Source organism: Branchiostoma belcheri, unplaced genomic scaffold (genome assembly GCF_001625305.1).
Source record: "Branchiostoma belcheri isolate BF01 breed outbred unplaced genomic scaffold, Haploidv18h27 scaffold2, whole genome shotgun sequence".
Taxonomy (NCBI): Eukaryota; Metazoa; Chordata; class Leptocardii; order Amphioxiformes; family Branchiostomatidae; genus Branchiostoma; species Branchiostoma belcheri.
This window is the reverse complement of record NW_017803490.1, coordinates 7,643,761-7,663,744: the sequence shown is the minus strand read 5'-3', so window position 1 is coordinate 7,663,744 and position 19,984 is coordinate 7,643,761. Positions and strand designations below refer to the sequence as shown.

The following is a 19,984-nucleotide window of genomic DNA, read 5'->3' as shown; positions in this document are numbered from 1 at the left end:
AAAAGATTTAAACTTGAAGTCTGTGAAATATGACCACTAGAGTTAGTTTGCCAACTTGAATGCTATTCTAGGCATGAGCCTTGCTTGTTGTGAAACAATTTGAACCAGGGGTCGAAATGCTTCGTTGCCCAGTACCAAAGACTTTTTCATGCACAGAACCAACATACAGAAATACCAACTCTCTAGTATCAGCTGCTACAATCTTGGACCCAGTCCAATTTTTAGGTTAGCATATACAGCAAAGGGACTTCTTATTTCTCGGGCCATACCATCTTAATTTGTTGGTTCTCAGATTTTTTTGACAAGAAATATGAAGTGACAGGGCAAAAAGAAGAGGCCTAAGCATTTCTGATAGCCAGAAAATGCTTACACAGAATATTATGCTCTAAAACACGTACTTGTGGGGACAACTCAACCTGAATTTGCATGTTTGGGACTTTTCCCATACTCCCCATAGCACCATCTTTCTGTGTAGACTCCTGAAATTGAAGCCTAACCCTGTATCTAACCCAAAATTTGCATGTTTGGGACATTTCCCATTCTTCTGAAATTGATATTTGCACTGTTCTCCTCTAGGAAAGCTCTACACTGTATCTAACCCAAAATTTGCATGTTTGGGACATTTCCCACCCTCCTGAAATTGATATTTTGCACTGTTCCCCTCTAGGCACAGGCGCTAGGCCACCGAGTTTTTGTTGAGATCTAACAATACATGTAACGTTACATTGTTTTGTAAACCATTAAATAAAATCCTTATTATTGTTTCGCGCATGTTAGAACATACACTGTGTCTACTCATTCAGCCCGTTGCCATCACAATACAGTGGTCCGTTGAAATATTCCCAAAAATCATACAGTCACATAACACATAACACCGTGAACACGGCCCGTTGAAAGGTTCCCTAGAATCATACGTACACTGAACACGGTCACAAACTGATGAGGATTCCAAAGAACCATACGAACAGATACCGAAGTCTCCCGAAGATTGCCGAGAGCCGAACAGCGACTTCCGAACGCTTCATCTTGGTTAGGTACTTAGTACTAGTATACACTAGGTGCGAAATGCCATTTCAAAAGACCCTATTTTCTGCGAAATGCCATAAGGAAAATAAAAGTCTTGATACTATCTATAATCAAGGGGTAACTAAGTAGCCATGTAAACTTTTTGGGGGTATGATACCATATTTTAAAGAAGATATGAAGCATTTTGTAAAGTCCAATTTCCGGCGAACTGCGTTACCAGGTCGCTGCTGTACAGGTCAATGACATCATCGCTAGCCAATCAGACGCACGATAGGCCCACAATTCCCGCGCGGTTCTAAAATGTAAACGCACACAACTGGCTACATCACCCGACAAGAGTCTTGACATGCTATGTGTAAATGTACTCTAAACACGTCCACAAACCCCACCGACATGTTTTCAGTTCTACATATGTTTCCCAGGCATGAGATTTGGAAAGTGTAGTTGTGCCCAATATCTCTAAAATGTACTATATCGTTGTTTTCTGAGTCTGGGGAGGCAGGGACTTCACACCGAACGTGATTCAAAGTCACATTTTTGCTGCCACCCCAGTTGGTAACGCAGTTCACGGGTAGGTGTTTCCTACCCTGTCATCTTTTTGAAGTTATCACCGCTAGCGCTAGCCCCGGCTTGGGGTTCTATCGAGTCGAGCAGCGGTTTTGCGAACGCATTCGAGTTTGCGAAACCTGTTCTATTCCCGTCGGCCTTTGCGCTACCCTGAACGCCAATGTAACAGCTGAGTAATGAGTGTGCTTTTTATTGTATGATCTAGCGGACTAAGTACCCAGCAGTATGTATTATATATGTATGGTTCATTGTACAGAGAATTCTAGGGAAATTTTTCAACGGACCGTGTTCACGGTGTTATGCGATGAGTGTATGATTCTCGGGAATCTTTCGACGGACAGTGTTCACGGTGTTATGTGTTGAGTTCATGACTCTTCGGATCCTTTCAACGGACCGTGTTCATAGTGTTTGTGTTCAGTGTATGATTATCGGGAATCTTAAGCTTGTACGGAGTGCACAGTATACGAGTGTTCATAAAACAAAGCAACAGCGATCTCAACAAAAACTCGGTGGCCTATCGCCCATGCTCTAGGGAGCCCTAACCCTGTATCTAACCCAAAATTTGCATGTTTGGGACTTTTTCCATCCTCCCCATTGAGTCCTGAAATTGATATTTTGCACTGTTCCCCTTAGGGAAGCCCTAATCCTATATCTAACCCCAAATTTGCATGTTTGGGACTTTTCCCATCCTCCCCATAGCACCACATTTCCGTGTAGAAATTGATATTTTGCACCATTCCCCTCTAGGGCATCCCTAACCCTGTATCTAACCCAACGCCTACAGGGGGCATGTCAGAGAGCACCCTCTAGTCACCCTTGCCAAGTGCCTACATGAACTTCCCATTAACGACAAAGCCATGCCTCGCGCCTCCGCATGCGTTAGATAGCGCGGCCACCCCCGATTCATAAACCCCAACGCAAAACGCCCGCTTTTATCCGCTCATTTCGAGACGGTATTCGCGATTTCGCCAGAGATAGGAACTCAAACACACGCATGCATGTATTCCAGTGCCTCTACAGGGGCATTGGGAGAGGCGATGTTGATAAATTGGCTGACTGTAGGTTATTTAGATAGGCTGAACGAAACCTTGTGGGCAGTCGCCTTCACGGTTTAAATCTCGGCCGGCTAGTTTGTCCGTGACTTTGTACCATGACCCCGTTGACAGAATTGCTTCTGATGCCAGGTGATCCTTGGACAAACGATACGCCATCTACCCATTTTGCACTGAGATCCTCGACTTAAGGACTCGTTTCGTTTCTTGTCAGGAATCGGACACAGATTGCGTGGACGTCTGTTGCTGGTATCTCGCCGGTCAATACTGGAAATGAAGGGAAAACGATTCCGGCCTCCTCCGACTTTATTGCGAGGTTGTTCGTCCTGGAAAAGCTGTGATCTCGCCGAGATTGGCAAATCGGGAGCGACAAGGAAATTGACACAAAATGCGGTTTGCATTCTCCCGGGACATTTGGGCGTTATGAGTGGATTTCTCCCATTTGTGTATCTAAGTGGGGGATAAGACGATGCATTTCAACTCCCCACAACAAAAAGGTCCCCTTCATGCTTTTTTTCCCCAAGAATCCAATGCAATTTCAGGACAGCAAAGAAAAAAATATTCTGGATGAGGACATTTGTCTAATATTGACATTTACTGCCATTTCTTAGCACATTTTTGTGATTATTTCATACTAGAAGCATTTGAAATAGCCCCCAAAACAAATGGCTAGATTAGAATATGAAACAAGCAACAGTTTTAAACAACATCGCATTTTTGCCTCACAGATATCAGTATGCAAAGGGATAGGGTTGATTCAAATCATTCAATTGTAACAAACTTTTGTTTTTTTCTCAAACACATGACATCTAGTTCATTAAATACACAGTTTTAGAGCTCTACGCTTTACAAGCCTCCATATTTAATTTCCTTGTTTCCCAGCATCTCCACAAGTGCTGTCTCTGGCCCTTACACTGTTTAAACAAGCTAAATTGCATCTCCGATTGCTTTAAACAAGAGATATTGGCCCTGTACTGACAGTGTTAGCAAACTGTATATCAAACAGGACACATCAATAAGGTGAAGGAATTCCCTGTACACTCTGTAAAATATTAACTCTGGAAACTGGGCTCGAAATCATTACTGTACAGGTTAACAGAAAATTCTAGCCACAATCCAAAAATCACTTAACTTTTACCGGTAATTCATTTTTCCCCACTCAAAATTGTATGTTGAATGGCCTGGACTCTATGATTATCTAAATATTCAAAAGTATTGTCCCATCTTGTGAAGTTGTTGTGACATATTACGTAAAGAAGAATTAACAGCAATTCAGTCGAACCTGTACAAGTGACCACCTCTACATAAGGACCACCTGGCTAGTGTGACCACTTTTTTTGTGGTCACTTATAATTTTCCCCATTGACACTAGCATTACGAATCCTGTCTATAGTGACCACCTGTCCACATAGACCAGATTTTATTGGTCTCCTGAGTGGTCTTCTGATCCTAGGGTCATTTTATACTGTATCTTCTTGCCTGCAAGTTGTAAAGGTTTTCTGCAAATAGATAGGCGTGTATCAGGCCTCAAAATTAACTTTTCTTCCTATTGTCCCAGCACTGTCCCCAGAAATAAATTTCAATTGTCTTTTCAGTTGTCCCAGCCTAAATTTTATTGCTGTGGCCACTGGACCACCTTTAATTTTGAGCCCTGGTATATTTCGAGCCCTGTGGACGTAAGACATTGTCCACAGGTGCAAGAAAACAGCTATCTTCTTAAAGAAAAGAGCTTGGAGCAGTAAATTACGTCAGTCCAAGGTGCCAGCAAAGTGTTTGCAGAGAACTGTTTTCCGTACTTACGGCCGCGTCTCTGACGCAAACGCCACACCGGCGAGCGACTAGAAGATCTTCCCCGGCTGCAAATTGAGTTTTCGCGGAGACAGACAAATTACAACGCCGGTTCACCCAGCCAGGCATTAGGCCCTTGTAATTATAACTATTGACATGGGTCTGAGAAGATATACTTGGAGACGCCAGCCCTAATGCCTACTGCCAATTACCCCAGCTCAGCTACAAGGAGACCTGACAACGGAAACTTTTCATCCACAGAGACTCCTTTGGTGAGGGAATGTAGGAGAGACTAAGAGGAAAATAACCAGGATTTGTGAAGCAATATTACTGGATTCTACGACCTTAGCGCTTCAAGAAAAAGTGTTGTCTGACAGAAAAACAGGACAGTAAAAATGTTAAAGATAAATCCAAGACCTACAACTATAAGAAGCATCAAAATCGCATCAAATTCTCCAGCAACTGGAGCTTAACTTTAGATTGAAAATCCAAGTCACTGACAGAAAACCGAACTTTTTCTCATATAGTAGCTGGTTCCATGTATTTATTGGTGGTACCAAAAAACAAAGAAGCTCCCTAAAAAGTATCCTAAAAATCAGCCCAGGGCCCTTCCAGTTACCATTTTCCGTTAGAATTTTGGGTATTTTTGCTCAATGAGGATCAACATACATTGGGACAGTGTAGTTTCAACTCACTATGTAGATAAATGCCTAGAATATTGGCTTTGAAAATCAGGTTTCCAAGCTCTAAAAACTTCACTGGATGCCTGTAACAGCTTAGTTTTACGCTCCTTACGTGCAGGTACAATAAGACAAATAGCCGATCGTCGACACACGTCCTTTCCCGCGAGATAAAAGAGACGGCGTAATTGGGAAGCCATCTTCCCTTCAGGTGAAGTCATGGCGTATCTACGTTCCACTAGAAGCATCAGCATACGTCTTACTAACACTGGGACATAACTCAGGATGGGGACGCCAGGGCTAGAAATACATTTTTTTTTCGAATACCTGCACTGGTGTAAGTAGCAGCAAGTAACATTGAAATACAGGCAATACTGGCATTGACAAAAAAGATGACAAAACCTCTCTTGCATTACTTGTTTAAATTAGGTATTAAAAACAAAATATAAGGTGGGTTTGGTGGTCTTCGGCTATTTTCTGATTAGCCCAGTTCTAAAACGGGGGTAATTCAACCAGGCCGGCTATGTTGTCTATATGCAATCAGAAAATAGCACATAAAAGACCCTGAAGACCCCCAGTTTTTGGCGTGCTATGGAGGCTAATTTCGAGCCCTGTTTGGTAGAAGTGTTCGCTCGAAGCGGGGGTAAACGTATCTGCGTCGAACGCCCCTCTCCGCACTGCCCCACACATTACCGAGCAGCCGGTATAATGGCACAGCCTAACCATGACAAATTACCTCTACGCTTGGCTTGGATAGGAACAGATAGAAGGTTTTTGTTTGCTGTTAATATTCGCCTCATCAAAAGATGTATGCTGCACACTGTAGTCAAAGGGACCCACTCCACCCATTGTGTATTGAGCACATATTTCACTTCAAAGTTTTGACAAGTTTACTAATTGGAGATGGTACAAGTTGACTAGGATGGGTACAGATACAGGGTTTTGTTTACTATTAATATCCTTATTATCTAAAGATGTATGCTACATAATGTAGTCAAAAGGATGTCCCCTACCCACTGTGTCTTGGGCACATATTTTACTTCATTCACAGTTTTGACAAGTCTACTTATTGGAGATGGTACAAGTTGTGACAATGCTTGACTAGGATGGGTACAGGTACAAGGTTTTTGTTTACTATTAATATCCTTATTATCTAAAGATGTATGCTACACACTGTAGTCAAAGGGATCAAATGCCAGACACAGGAAATGGGGAGAACTAAAAGTCGGTGGACAGCACATGGGTGGGTAGGTAGAAAAGAAGTGTTTCTTATACATGTTATCAATAGGAACACCTTCAACATCTTCTTGTTTATAGCAACATCTTTCGGCACACCACCTTAAGATTCCTGTCAAACGCTCCTAAAGATGCAACGATGAAGATGACAGACCATCCCGCGACCTACGACCCACCGTCTTAAGGGTGCGAAACCGTCTCCTGCGCTCCTTTGACACAGCCAGTCACCATAATTGAATATATGAGTGCGAGCTGTGGGTTTTCCCTGGGGGCAGGCTGGCATATCCCACTCCTTTCTGCCCGGTAATTCATACACCAGTCCAGTCCGACTGGGCCCTTCTCAGACCCACAATCTTCCACTGACAATCATTTACCAACAAAAACTTGTGGCAGGTCTTGTTCTACGGCTTGGAGGATGCAATAAATTGTATACTGTTTTTCCACAGGTATTCTTCTGGCCCAAATTATTATTAAACCCGTTTTTCATTTTTCCATCAATTGTTAAAAACTCCCCCAAAATGCCTTTATCTTAAATCTGGAATTTTACAAAAACATGGATAACAAAATATGTCACTCACTCACTCACTGCACGGCTTAACGTCTGTTGTTCCCCTTCATGCAAGGGTTGGACGTCGTGGGGTAAGAGTCAAAAAAATATCTGTTCTCTTGTATATAAAATAACCCTCTGACGTTATTTCTTTTACACTTCAACAGTCACTGTAGCAAATAAAATTTGTGCAGCTATGGTAGACTTTCATCTCAAACTGTCTTCATGTAAATCCTCCAGTACAGCAATTATCAATTCAACAACCCCAAATTACCATGGAGTAGCCTTGTACATCCACCCGAGCAATAACACAACAACCGTCAACCTTTACAACTAATGCGAAAGCCCGCTCCCGCCCCCAAACCTACCAACTAGGAGCTTTCCCCAAAATCCCTGTCCAATCTCATCAATTTCGACAGAAAATTGGCCTCCGCTCAACAATGAGTTGTTGGAGTAGGGGTGTCTCAGTACAGGAGACCTCTAGTCTACAGAATGTTGGCCTTTTGTCAAGTGTACTCCGTACAACTGAGCCCATAATCCCTGTACTCTGCAGTGTCACCTTTGCAGTTTAGAAAGAACACAATATGCAGAGACGAGCACTGTTGTCTCTTTCCCGAGGACACGGACAACAGAATTCTGTTTCGAAGATTCTCCGTAGTAATTTTGGAGTCTTTTTGGGGAGCCAAAATTGCAGGGTTTGGAAAACCTGGCAGGAAGACTGGTACAAACTTTGCCGTTGTGAAAAGAGCTACAAAGTCATTTCAGTTTGTGTAGCAACAGGAATACAACAGGAAGTAGTGATTATCTTCTGTAATTTCAACATTTTGAGACTTTAATTGGTGGGTTTGAAGCTGGTATTCTGAATTGTCAGGTTTTGAGATCCCTTTCAAGCTTGGTTGTGCATTGGGTAAATTATTTTTAACACTATGCACCAAAATAGGTGAAAGAACTAGAAGATCAAGAAGAAAATATCTACAGTGGAAGTTTTATTTAAGAAGGAAAACGTGAAATCACTGATGGAAAAAGGTTGCTTTCATATCGTACCTTGGTACCAAAAATAATGTGACTCCTCATATAAATGTAGCTTGTTTTGGGGCTATTTCAAATGCCTCAAGTATAAAATGATGACAAAAATGCAAAAGAGATGGCAGTAAACGACGCTATCAGTGATACACACAGATTTATTAATCCAGAATATTTTTGTTTTCCCACCCCTGAAATTTTTTCTAAAAATTTTTTTTGGAGAAAATTTTTTGAAAAATTTTTCCAAAAATATTTTTCTAGAAAATTGTTTCCAAAAGAATGTGCTGGAACCACAGAAACAAATCTGAGTGGCCCAAAAGATGCCAGCGTTCTCCCTAGAGGAACCCGGAGAGAACCCCATGTGTGCTGATTAGTAGGAAATGTTTTCTGTCTGACTCTCGGAGACACGCTGTCTGCCAAACTTGCCGGGCTCTCATCCCCGGGAACCGGCCAGTCGGCAGCCGAGAAAAGATTCACATCTACGACTAAACGCAGCGCCGAAGTCAGCAAACCAGACGTTATTATCAAAGCCCCTCGCTTCAAGTTCCGCCTACACTTATTTAGAAGGAAGTATCACGGGTAAAATTAACCGACCCCTATCAGTGAAAAAACAACAGCCTGGGAACAGAGATTCTACCCGATTCTTGTGGTGCAGTAATATTAATCAACTTGAGTTAAAACTAAGTAAACTTTGTGTGAAATCTTAATTTACTATCATTATAACATTAATCCCTACAGTCACAAGTAAGAGAAAGTCCCCTAAGATTTCTTTGCCGAACTCAAGGTCATTCAAGGTTGTGTGAAATGCTTGTTGCTATGACAACGGCACCTTGTTTTTGCTTCCTCTCACTGCTAGTTCAGTCCTCATTAGTACAGAACCGCCCCAGGCCCTTCCCTTTATACCAGCACGGAGAAAACCTTTGGGGAGAAGCTGCCATTGCAGGCATGCCAGGACTCCCGGGTGGACTGTTCTTATAGCTCAGGTTTTGTGGGGGAATTTTGCCAAGATGAGGCTTGGAGTTTAACCGTTTATCCAGAAATAATAAGGAAACACTATGTGACAATTCAACAAGATTCACTGGTAGAAGCTGTTCAATTTTATTGTGGGGTGAATTTTGCCAAGATGAGGCTTCAACTTTAAACGTTTATCCAAAAATAATAAGGAAAGATTCACTGGTAGAAGCTGTTCAATTTTATTGTGGGGTGAATTTTGCCAAGATGAGGCTTCAACTTTAAACATTTATCCAGGAACAATAAGGAAACACTACTTTTTAGAACAAGATTGCTAGCTTTATGTAGGGGAATTTCTTGCTCATAATATATGGCTAAAATTGCTTGGATGCTGTAATGTCTGGTGTTCAAGAAGTCATGGGTTTGAATCCCAGTCTGTTGCAGTCTTTTAACAGGGACATGAAATATAGAACTGTACTCAATACTCCTGTACTTGCCTGTGTGTGCAAGGACATAGGTTACTTATTCACCACATATCCTGTATTAAAAATAGTGCAGCCAAAAATTGTTTTTGCTGAAGAAAGGAATAAAACCTAAAAACACCATCGAAAAATTAATTGCTCTGACGTGGGTTTGCAAAGTCGTCAGAAGAAAAAAAAATTGCCAAAATTACGAAGCAGGAACACTGTCAAAAATACGATATATATATTTAAAATACATACAATTGTAAAACATATATGTTTAATAAGAATATATATACACTTTTCAAAACAATATATGTATAGTAAATACATACAATTGTAAAACATATATGCTTAAGAAGAAAATATATATACACTTTTCAAAACAATATATATATCTTAAATACATATAATTCCAAAACATATATTGTTCACAAAAAGTGGTGTTTCCCAAAACCCCTATCATATGAAAACATGTTGTTCACAAAAAGTGGTGTTTCCAAAACCCCTATCATATGAAAACAGGAAGTGGTGTTTCCAAAACCCCTATCATTTCTAAACCTATATATGTTTTCAGTGCACGCGGTAACACTGTCAAATCTCTCACCAGAGTTTCTAGCATGGGCGACCACACTACTGTTGTGGGGGTGGGAGAGAAAAAACAGATTTTTTTCGCCTAGGTTTCTTCCCCTCTTGTCCAGTGATTCTTAAAGCTACGCGTAATTAATTTTCATTCCAAAAAGCCTTTTCATTATTGTATTTCGGTCAGATCTTTGTATATAAGTCACTCTAAAAATAGGGGGCGCCAAGGATTGTTACAGAGTAGATTCTTCCGATCAGAACTCTTCCTTTCGCATAAAAGATGAGATTTTCTAGAATTTTTCAAAGTTTACACTTTTGACAGTTTCATCAGAAGATGCTTAAGTATTGCCATTGGTTCTATGGGAATAGAGTCAATTCTGCGTCATCGTGTGGGTTGTTATTGTCATCATTTAGAAATCTTTTGAAATCTTTGTTATTGTTTGTCTGAGAAATTTCATAATATGGAAACATTTTGAATATCTTTTCAAGATTTTAAATAATTCCCTGGTTTTGTCAAATGTTTGAAATATTCCTGATGTGGAATATGACATTTCCAATAGTTTCTAAAAAATATCTACCATTTTTTACCATTATTTTCTAACATTTTGTAAATAGGTCAGTGGGATGGGAAGGAAGTAATTCACACATCCCTGTGAAGTACAGGCTAGTCTGCCTGGGTGTCAGGCATTGATTCCTTACAACAAAAGAGCCACCAGTGTCCAGCGAAATCTAAAAATATACAGAAGAAGACAGAAGAGTCGGATTAGCACCTACTTTTATGGGGGCAATTACCCACATCTACCATCTGGTTATTTGTTTGAAATATTTCAAATAGTGAAAGAAACACATGGATAGCTCAAATCTATTCTAAATAAAGAGATCTTTGTACAGCCACTTTCAAAATGTTTCAGAAATATCTAATAATATTCAAATTTTAATTTTCAAATTTTTAAGAAATTTACTTTTGTTACTGGGGTATTCTTATTTCTTACAAACATGGAGAAAAAAAGCCACACGGTGACACGGAATTGACTCTAAGCTAGTCATGGCACCAAAAGAGACCGTAAATCAACAATATTTGACATACATTTTATTGTAACTCTTAAACTTTCCATGCTACAATCTTAAAATTTTCAGGATCTTAGGATCAAACAGTTTGCCACAAAGGTCTTTAATTACATCTTTTTGTGTACAAAAGTAAACACATTGTTGCTAATTACGCTAATAAGTACATCTAGCCATAGTCTGTGTAACGCAAACTCTGCCGTCCGCGGCTTTTATAGTGGCCCCTTCCCGCAGAGTTTGTGTAGTCTCCATCAGACTTCTTTTGCGGGGTGAATAAATCATAGAAATTGGCCTAAAAAGGCTCGACAGGGAAATGGAACTTCTCTGGCCGGCTATCTTCTCTGTCCAATTAATACATTACTTTTAAGGCCGATTTCTACGATTTATTCACCCCGCAAAAGAAGTCTGGTGGAGACTACATCCAGCCGGCCCCCGAGGGGCCACTAAAGCCGCGGACGGCAGAGATTTGCGAAAGGAAGAGTTCTGATCGGAAGAATCTACTCTGTAACAATCCTTGGCGCCCCCTATTTTTAGAGTGACTTATATGCAAAGATCTGACCAAGATACAATAATGAAAAGACTTTTTGGAATGAAAATTAATTACGCGTAGCTTTAAGAATCACTGGACAAGAGGGGAAGAAACCTAGGCGAAAGAAATCTGTTTTTTTCTCTCCCACCCCCACAACAGTAGTGTGGTCGCCCATGCTAGAAACTCTGGTGAGAGATTTGACAGTGTTACCGCGTGCACTGAAAACATATATAGGTTTAGAAATGATAGGGGTTTTGGAAACACCACTTCCTGTTTTCATATGATAGGGGTTTTGGAAACACCACTTTTTGTGAACAACATGTTTTCATATGATAGGGGTTTTGGAAACACCACTTTTTGTGAACAATATATGTTTTCATATGATAGGGGTTTTGGGAACACCACTTTTTGTGAACAATATATGCTTTGGAATTATATGTATTTAAGATAAGACCTGATGTGATGTTCTTTGGTCATCGTCGACTACGACGGACGAACAACAACAACATTTAAGATATATATATTGTTTTGAAAAATGTATATGTTTTACAATTGTATGTATTTACTATACATATGTTGTTTTGAAAAGTGTATATATATTCTTATTAAACATATATGTTTTACAATTGTATGTAGTTTAAATATATATATCATATTTTTGACAGTGTTCCTGCTTCGTACAAAATTCAGATATTTACCCAGAGTGCTCTTCGGCTCAGCTAAAATGGCCACATGAGTAACTTATTTATTCATAATCCACCTCAGGGTTTTTACGATTTTGGTTATTCGGGTGAAATTTTCACTCTCCTTAGCGCTCAAGTTTGGTTCAGGATTCTATAAAATTGAGCAAAACTTTCCAACATTTAGAATACTAAAAATAAAACTTTCCCACGTGCAGGTTTTTACCACAAACTTCTATAGAAACAGAACAAAAGCCTCAGGTCGGTGTGCATTGTGCCACGGGCGAGTCTTTTTCCCCTGCACAAAAACAAACAAGACGGTTGAATTCGCCCCTTTTCAACCTTGGTTTGACCTACTTTAAGTTGCCCAAAGCATCTCTCATTGAAAATGGAAGCTTCTTTTAAATTCTAAAATTAGCACAAACAACTCGAGTCCCAAGAAGTATTTTCTGTCGAGTAAAAGTTGAAACTAAAGCTAGCAAAACTCTCTAGGACCACAAGAATTGGATATTTGTGTTTCTACAATAAAGTTAGTTTGACCCTTGCCCTGGGGGGCCAAATTGACAGGGAGGTGGCCTCTGCCAGGCTGGCTTTTCTTCCACAAATAAATAAGTCCAGGCACTGGAAATTCATTTTTGGAAATAGCTGCACAGGAAAAATTAGGGGTGCTCAATAAACTAAAATCAAGAAGAATAAACTTATTATAAAGAATCTGCTGACAGAGTTTCAAGCTTTGAAAAATTGAGATGAACTCGAACTAAAAAGGTAAGCACTTGCCTTATACTTAAAGATGATTGAAAACATCTCAGTCCTAAGCAGGTTTCTTTAGTTCAAGTCTCGGGCAAGTTCTAAGTCGCAGGCAATCTTAAGATATGGCAAAGTGTCAACTATAACAGCCTCCTGTTAGCATTCTAAACATGGGCCAAAATCTCCAGGAAAATATGTTTTTCTGACAACCACAGAAACCCTCTTCCCTGGAAAGGTCTTGAAGAAACTCGCCCTCAATTCTTCAAGGCTTTTTCTCCGTTTCCGGGCACTTGACATTCCCGGGCGCTTTCCACCCCAGCAGTTTTGACAAATGTAAATGACAATAGCGATACGGGAAGAGAAATGTCGTATTTGGGCATGCGGGGTTTGGTGAAACCTCCCACAGCACGTGTTGCGACAACCCTTAATGCCTGGGAGCATTTCGGGATAATTTGGTTAGGTCAGAATTGATCGAACAATCCCAGTGATTGAGTCCCCTGTTATAACTAGGGCTGCGCAAGACATCTATAACACAGTCTTCAAGGAGCCTTTCTCCCGACAATTCCTTAACCCACAAGAGCCAAGAAACTGGCTGAATATCTCCTTGGAAGTCTACTAAGACATTTGAAATATTGTCTTCTTCAAGGAACCATTTTATAGAAAATTTCTTAACTCACAACAGCCAAGAAACTGAATATCTCCTGGTTACATCTAGAGCTATGGAAGTCTACTAAGACATTTGAAATATAGTCTTACGTTCAAGGAACCATTTTATAGTAAATTCCTAAACTATCAAGAGCTAGATATCCAAGAAACTCAAGACTATCTTAACTACAACTAAGAAATTCTGGGAGAGCAAATTAAATATAGTCTTCAAGTTGCTATTTCATTTAAATATAGTCTTAAAGTTGCTATTTTATAGACAATTCCTTAACTCACAAGAGCAAGACATCTAAAAAACTTGCTGAATATCTTACAACTAGAGTTTTGAATTTCAGCCGACGGAAATAAATTCCGTAATTTCCACAAAGGAACGCCAAGAAAACTGTCCGGAAAATCTTTCCAGCTAATCTTAAAGTCAGTCTAGAAATTATTTTTAATTTACCAGGCTTGGAGCGAAATCTTGCAATGACAGTTTGACACAGGGGTAGTTGTTGGCAGGATAGTGTAAAATGTGGGATAGTGGGACGGTATGTTGTGTGTGTGTGTGTGTGTGTGGTGAGCGACACAAACCACAATGTTAGCTCTAGCACTGGGCATCTGAACTCACAGGAAAAAGACACTGGTAATGTGGCTTCCCTAAGTGTAACAATTATTGCTTGCAAATTATGACTATGTATGATTGAAATAAACTTATAATAAAGACACCATCAATTTGGTGAGAAGCATACTCTGTCAAATGTGTGAAAAAAAAGCCTTGTGTATATTGTAACCTGTTGACTATAGTACAGTGCTAATAAATCCAAACTTGACAATTCAGACAAGGACTTCTTTCCATACATTTGTTTCTCTTGCTTGCATGGACTAGCCAACATAACCAGAAAAATAACAAGAATCTTATGGCCACAAATAATTTTACACATCCTAAACTTGGTTTTCTCTGACTCCTTGCAAATAGTACCAATAGTAAAAGCTAAGAGTGAGACACCAAACCCCTAAACCAAACTAGACTTCCTAAGAGGTCTACATGTTTTAGTCAGGACAAAACTAGAACAGGTATAAGCCACGAATCCAATATGTTATCAAACTATCTTAGGAAATTTGCCGCTGACTGGAAGCATGTACAACTTCTGAAGAAAAACTTTCTTCTTTCACACACAAAGAAACTTCAGAGCAGCCTCCATTGGGATAAGTTGTAACCCAATTCAACTCTGAAAAAAAATGTTTCTTAAAGATTTTCAGAAGAAAAAACGTGAACTTACCGGAAGTTGAAGGGGGAGGGGGGTAGAGGGACGGTGAGGCACCAGTTTCTGTACTAGAATTTACGGATTCTGCAAAAACACAAGAAAACATGTTATAATTATTAAATAATGACAACACGACAGCCACAACTTTGTTTTATGCTTTTTGATACTTCATAGGAGCTAACACTAACAGTCAATACAGCAAAATAAAAATCTAAAATGTACATATAAACCCATGGACCAGTGCAGGTTAGGTGCAGGTAGACATCAGAAATACCTGCACAGCCCCAATTTTACCTGCACTAAAGTTAGTAACCGACCTGCATATACCCAGTACATGGACCAGTACAGGTTAGGTGCAGGTAGACGTCAGAAATACCTGCACAGCTCCAATTTTACCTGCACTAACCTGCATATACCCAGTACATGGACCAGTGGTTAGGTGCAGGTAGACATCAGAAATACCTGCACAGCTCCAATATTTTACCTGAAGTAACCTGCATATGCACATGGTATTTCCACTTCCAGCTGTCAGCATTATGTTTTTCAAACCGTAAACCAGTAAATTAAATTGGTGTGGCCTAAACCACAGACTGTAACACAAATTTGATAAATATGTGACCAGGGTACACCCCACATTTTCTATGGTTGGCCAGGCCCAACGATTAGCATACATTAACTTGCTAAATGGTGCAAAGGTCATTCTTCAACCTAACAAACCCTGACCCCAAAACCAAGGTCTTCCAACAAGACTCCTTGGTTGTTTTAGGTGCTTCAAAACATTCTTACCTCTGCCAAGGTGTCTTGGAAGGTGGCTAGGGTTCACATGGGTTGGTAGGTTTGTGAACAAAGTAAATTAAAACAAATGTACAAACAACGATTGTCTAATTTTTCATTTGTGGGTAGGGTTTGAAAGATGCTGTGCATTTTGGCTACTTCACCATACTTAAATGGATATGCATTTTCCTTCTTCATTTACAAAGTAGAAAAACTATCACTTTTTAAGTTACTTTTGAAGAAGTTAAAAATTAAATATCAGAACATTCATAAACTTTTTTTGGTAAGTAGAGGTGTTAAACTACAAAGTTTCTAGAACTAAATTTAAATTATCAAAATATAAACAGTAATTTTTCCAGAAACTATACCAAATTGAACAAAATTTTTTTCAGTATTCAATTTGTGTACTATCTATTATACCATGGAGGTAGAAAAATGAGATTCTCTCTTTTACCTCCATGATTATACTACACCAGTTTTTGCTAAAAAAAACTGTTATGGATTCTTTTTTATTGTTGATGTTTTGTTGTTTTTAGTGTTGCAGAACAGACAACAAAACTTGTCCCAATACACATCCGAAAAAATGGTGTTAAGGTTTCAGCGAAGGATTTTGACAAAGTTTTAGCTGAGTCTGGATTCTTCGTTTTGCACATGCAACAATTGGCTTTGTTTTTCTTCCACTTGTTAAAGATTTCTTGGCAAAGTTGCCAAACCAAATCTTGGCATTCGACCAAAAGTTGAACACTCACAAAGTTCATACCAGCACAAGTTCTTACCGCTAGGACACACTTATTTTTCACAAAATCTGCTTTTCTAGATCTGAAATGAGTTTGCAAAATTCTTTTGTTTGAGTTTTGGCTCCAGCTTGCAATACACATGGTTGTTTAGAAAACCACAGACAGTGTCTGAGAGATTATCTAAATTGATAAAAACCATCTCTGTTTAATTATGGGATTTGATGTCATACTTAGGCAAAAACAACACTCAACCCCTTTCCCTGCATTTTTTCTCTACGTTTTAGCACGAAAACTAGTTTTTAAAAGTTGATGGTAAACAAGTGTAGGTTTTAGACAGGCCGACTAGGCAAGTATTCGAAGTATTAGCGTTTGGTTTGGTTGTCTGGATTTTGTCGTTCACACGATCAAGTCTCGTCAATTTTCCAACCAACAAAAAAAAAGTCAGCAGCAAATTCTTTCTCCACCAACCTTCTGGACTGAGTGTCCTGAGTCTTTCCAACGGATATCTTGAATACGGCGGCGGCGGACTCTCTGTAAGAACAAGAAGCGACAGAAAACGTTTGGTAAAGATGTTGTGTAGGGCTGTGGAGAGTTCTGTCCTTTTTTTTAGCTTCGCGGCCGCGTTAATTGCTAGCTGTCGCGGGGGCATGATAAGGGCCGGGCTTGCTGGCGCCAGCCAGGTCCGGGCATCGCCAATTCGCATCTTCAGACGCGGCTTTCATATTCTAATTACCCGGCCCGTCCAGGCAAGCAAAACAACGCACAACCACACTAAACTCTCCCTCACACAACGGGCTCTACAAAAACCTCTTCTTTCGATCAATTTCAGCTCGCTTTGAGGGTAGATTGGCTCGTTTTGGGGATCGCAAGAGGCAGAGAAATGTAAAGGAATCGGTAATGTTTGGCCCTAATCTAATCAGCACGGTATGATAGCACTGCACGCTAAAATGGGGCCGCTAAGATTCGGTTACGGGCGGGGGAGGAGCCTTCCCAACTTTTCCCCTTTCTTTCTCTGCAAAGCAACAACTTTTCCCCCCTTTTGCGACACGAAAACGCTACTTTTGTTACATTTACTTTGTGGCGAAAATGAATGGATCAATGACGGTGTAGCAAACTACAAAAAAGCTGATAATTAGTCGTCATATTTCCATATTCAGATCAATAAGGGATGTCCACGGTTCAGCGGTGTGCGGTGCCCCCAGCGTGTAGCCCAATGTTTTGGCTGCAGCACATCTATCATTACAAGTTGGAGCAAACTTCGGAAAAGTACGCCAAAACTGTGGCAAACTTCGGCAACAAAAGCGGCAACACGCACAGGAATGTTACAATAATCTCTCCCGGGGCTTGTTTGTGAAATCAAAGGTTGGACCGGGTTTTGAATGGAGGGTAAAGAAGAGGAAAGAGATGAGAGTGTTGTTTTGAAGAAAGGAGCAAAACGTTACCTGGTCCGCACAGTCTTGTGTAGTGGTAGGGGTTACAGCAAACCGTAGGTCCGGAATCCCCGTCTTGTTGTCCGTAACTTTGGCAGCAAATGAGGGTTTTAAGTTGGTGAGGCTGTTGTAGGTCTGGCCACCTCCACAACAGGCAGGTTAGCACGTGTGGAGCGACGGTTCTGCGCCCGATTCTTACGTCGGGCCTGGGGAAGTGCACACACCCCGACTCCAGCCCTCCCCTAGACTCGACGGCCTGCACGAGCAACTCAAGTTGCCGCTCCTTCAGCCTTTTCAGGACCGAGAAAGTTACCGACTTGAGCTCGGGGTCGTCGTCGGGATGTCTGCCTCCACCGCCGCACGGTCTGGCAGGGTCGGAGTCGGCGGCCTGGCCGCAAGTTGAGCCGCCGATCTCGGAGCCGGAACCGCTCGACTCGTCCTCGCCCTCCCCATCGGCGGACCTTCGGACCTGCACCCGAGCTCGCCACAACCGCCGGACTAGGCCCGATCTTCGCGACCGGAACATGCGGTCAGGAGGGCCACAGCACCCCGAGCAACACGCATAGGGACATCCGAGGCACGACTGCGGCCACACGGCGACGTCCAACCCGAGGAAACTACCGTACCTTCCAAGTCGAAAGAGCAAGACCGCTTCCACGGTGGGTGCCCACCCAAGCAGGGGACGACTCGCTCTCTGTCTCCGCTAGGTACCCCGCAGAAACTCCGCTCGCGCGCGCGATCGAGAACGCCAATCCGCAGAACTGACACAGACCCGGGCAGGCAACTTCCTAAGGCATCGATGGGTGCCAAAATCCAGAGATGTTGGGCCCGAATCCGACTACAAGAGGCACGAATCCGCCAAGGTGCTGGCCGCGAACCGCTTGCAACTGCTGTTGAGTGTCTAGACACCGAAAACACGGCCCCAATTTGCACCAGTCCTGATGGCGGCGAGCTGCGCGCTCATTGGTCAGCGCGGCGGCACGGCGTCTAGACGTTTTGGCGCGCTCCGCCGATGGTTGCGCAAATAACAGATCACATTACCGGCGTTAGCGCTGTTCTAAGAGTCGCGTTACACTCCCTCTGAGCAGGGAAAACCCTTTTAAAATCTATAAAATCGCAAAAACTTGAGTTTTGACCATTTAGAGCTTTAAATGAGCTCCGATGGTTGCGCAAATAACAGATCACATTACCGGCGTTAGCGCTGTTCTAGGAACCTAGCGACACTCCCTCGGTACAGGGAAAACCCTTTTAAAATCTATAAAATCGCAAAAACTTGAGTTTTGACCATTTTGAGCTTTAAATGAGCTCCGATGGTTGCGCAAATAACAGATCACATTACCGGCGTTAGCGCTGTTCTAGGAGTCGCGTTACACTCCCTCTGCACAGGGAAAACCCTTTTAAAATCTATAAAATCGCAAAAACCTGAGTTTTCATCATTTAGAGCTTTTAGAATGTCTAATTCTAGTCACAAATAACAGATCACATTACCGGCGTTAGCGCTGTTCTAGGAACCGCGTTACACTCCCTCTGTAAGGGGAAAACCCTTTTAAAATCTATAAAATCGCAAAAACTTGAGTTTGACCATTTAGAGCTTTAAGAATGTCTACTTGTGGTCACAAATATGAAATCTTATAACCAGCGTTAGCGCTGTTCTAGGAACCGCGCAACACCCCCCCCCCTGCACAGGGAAAACTCTTTAAGAGTCTATAAAATCAGAAAAACTTTAGTTTTGACCATTCAGAGCTTTAAGAACTCACAAATATCCGGGTGCGGCAAAATGCTTTCTCCCCGCATACAAACTCCCCTGGCATGTCATCTCTCTATTTGCCCGATTTCCACTCTTTCCAGCCGCCTCCCGAAGCCTGGTAGAGGCTAGCCTATATGCACAATATAATAAAAATTTCATCTTTTAATATTTAGAATTCCTTGAAAACACTTATTTACTAGTACGTCAGATGATGGCGACATGTTTTAACTTTTTCCTACTTGTCCGATTATTTTCATGCCCAAGGAATTGGTATTGTGTTGTCCGAAAATATAAGAAAACGGACACACACTCCCTCCTAATATCTGCTTTAAAAAGTACTAGTAACCGCCAACCGCCTAAAACTGACTTCTAGTCTGTTTCCGATGACCAAAACATGTATTTCTGCCAGATCACATATTTCTGACCCCTGTACCAACGATTGGACGCGCTACCTC

At 41.2% G+C, this 19,984-nt stretch overlaps 1 protein-coding gene across 1 annotated transcript in view; it reads right to left on the bottom strand.

The window, feature by feature from the left end:
• Positions 1-18,771, bottom strand: part of LOC109468853 (mothers against decapentaplegic homolog 6-like) — a 43,357-nt gene extending 24,586 nt beyond the window's left edge. Inside the window, exons 1-3 of the mRNA XM_019767215.1 lie at positions 17,795-18,771; positions 16,821-16,883; positions 14,857-14,925 (exon numbers count right to left, since the gene is read on the bottom strand). Coding sequence (XP_019622774.1) covers positions 14,857-14,925; positions 16,821-16,883; positions 17,795-18,308 — 646 coding nt within the window. The 5' untranslated portion in view covers positions 18,309-18,771. The remainder of the gene's footprint in view (positions 1-14,856; positions 14,926-16,820; positions 16,884-17,794) is intronic.
• Positions 18,772-19,984: the final 1,213 nt, after the last annotated feature.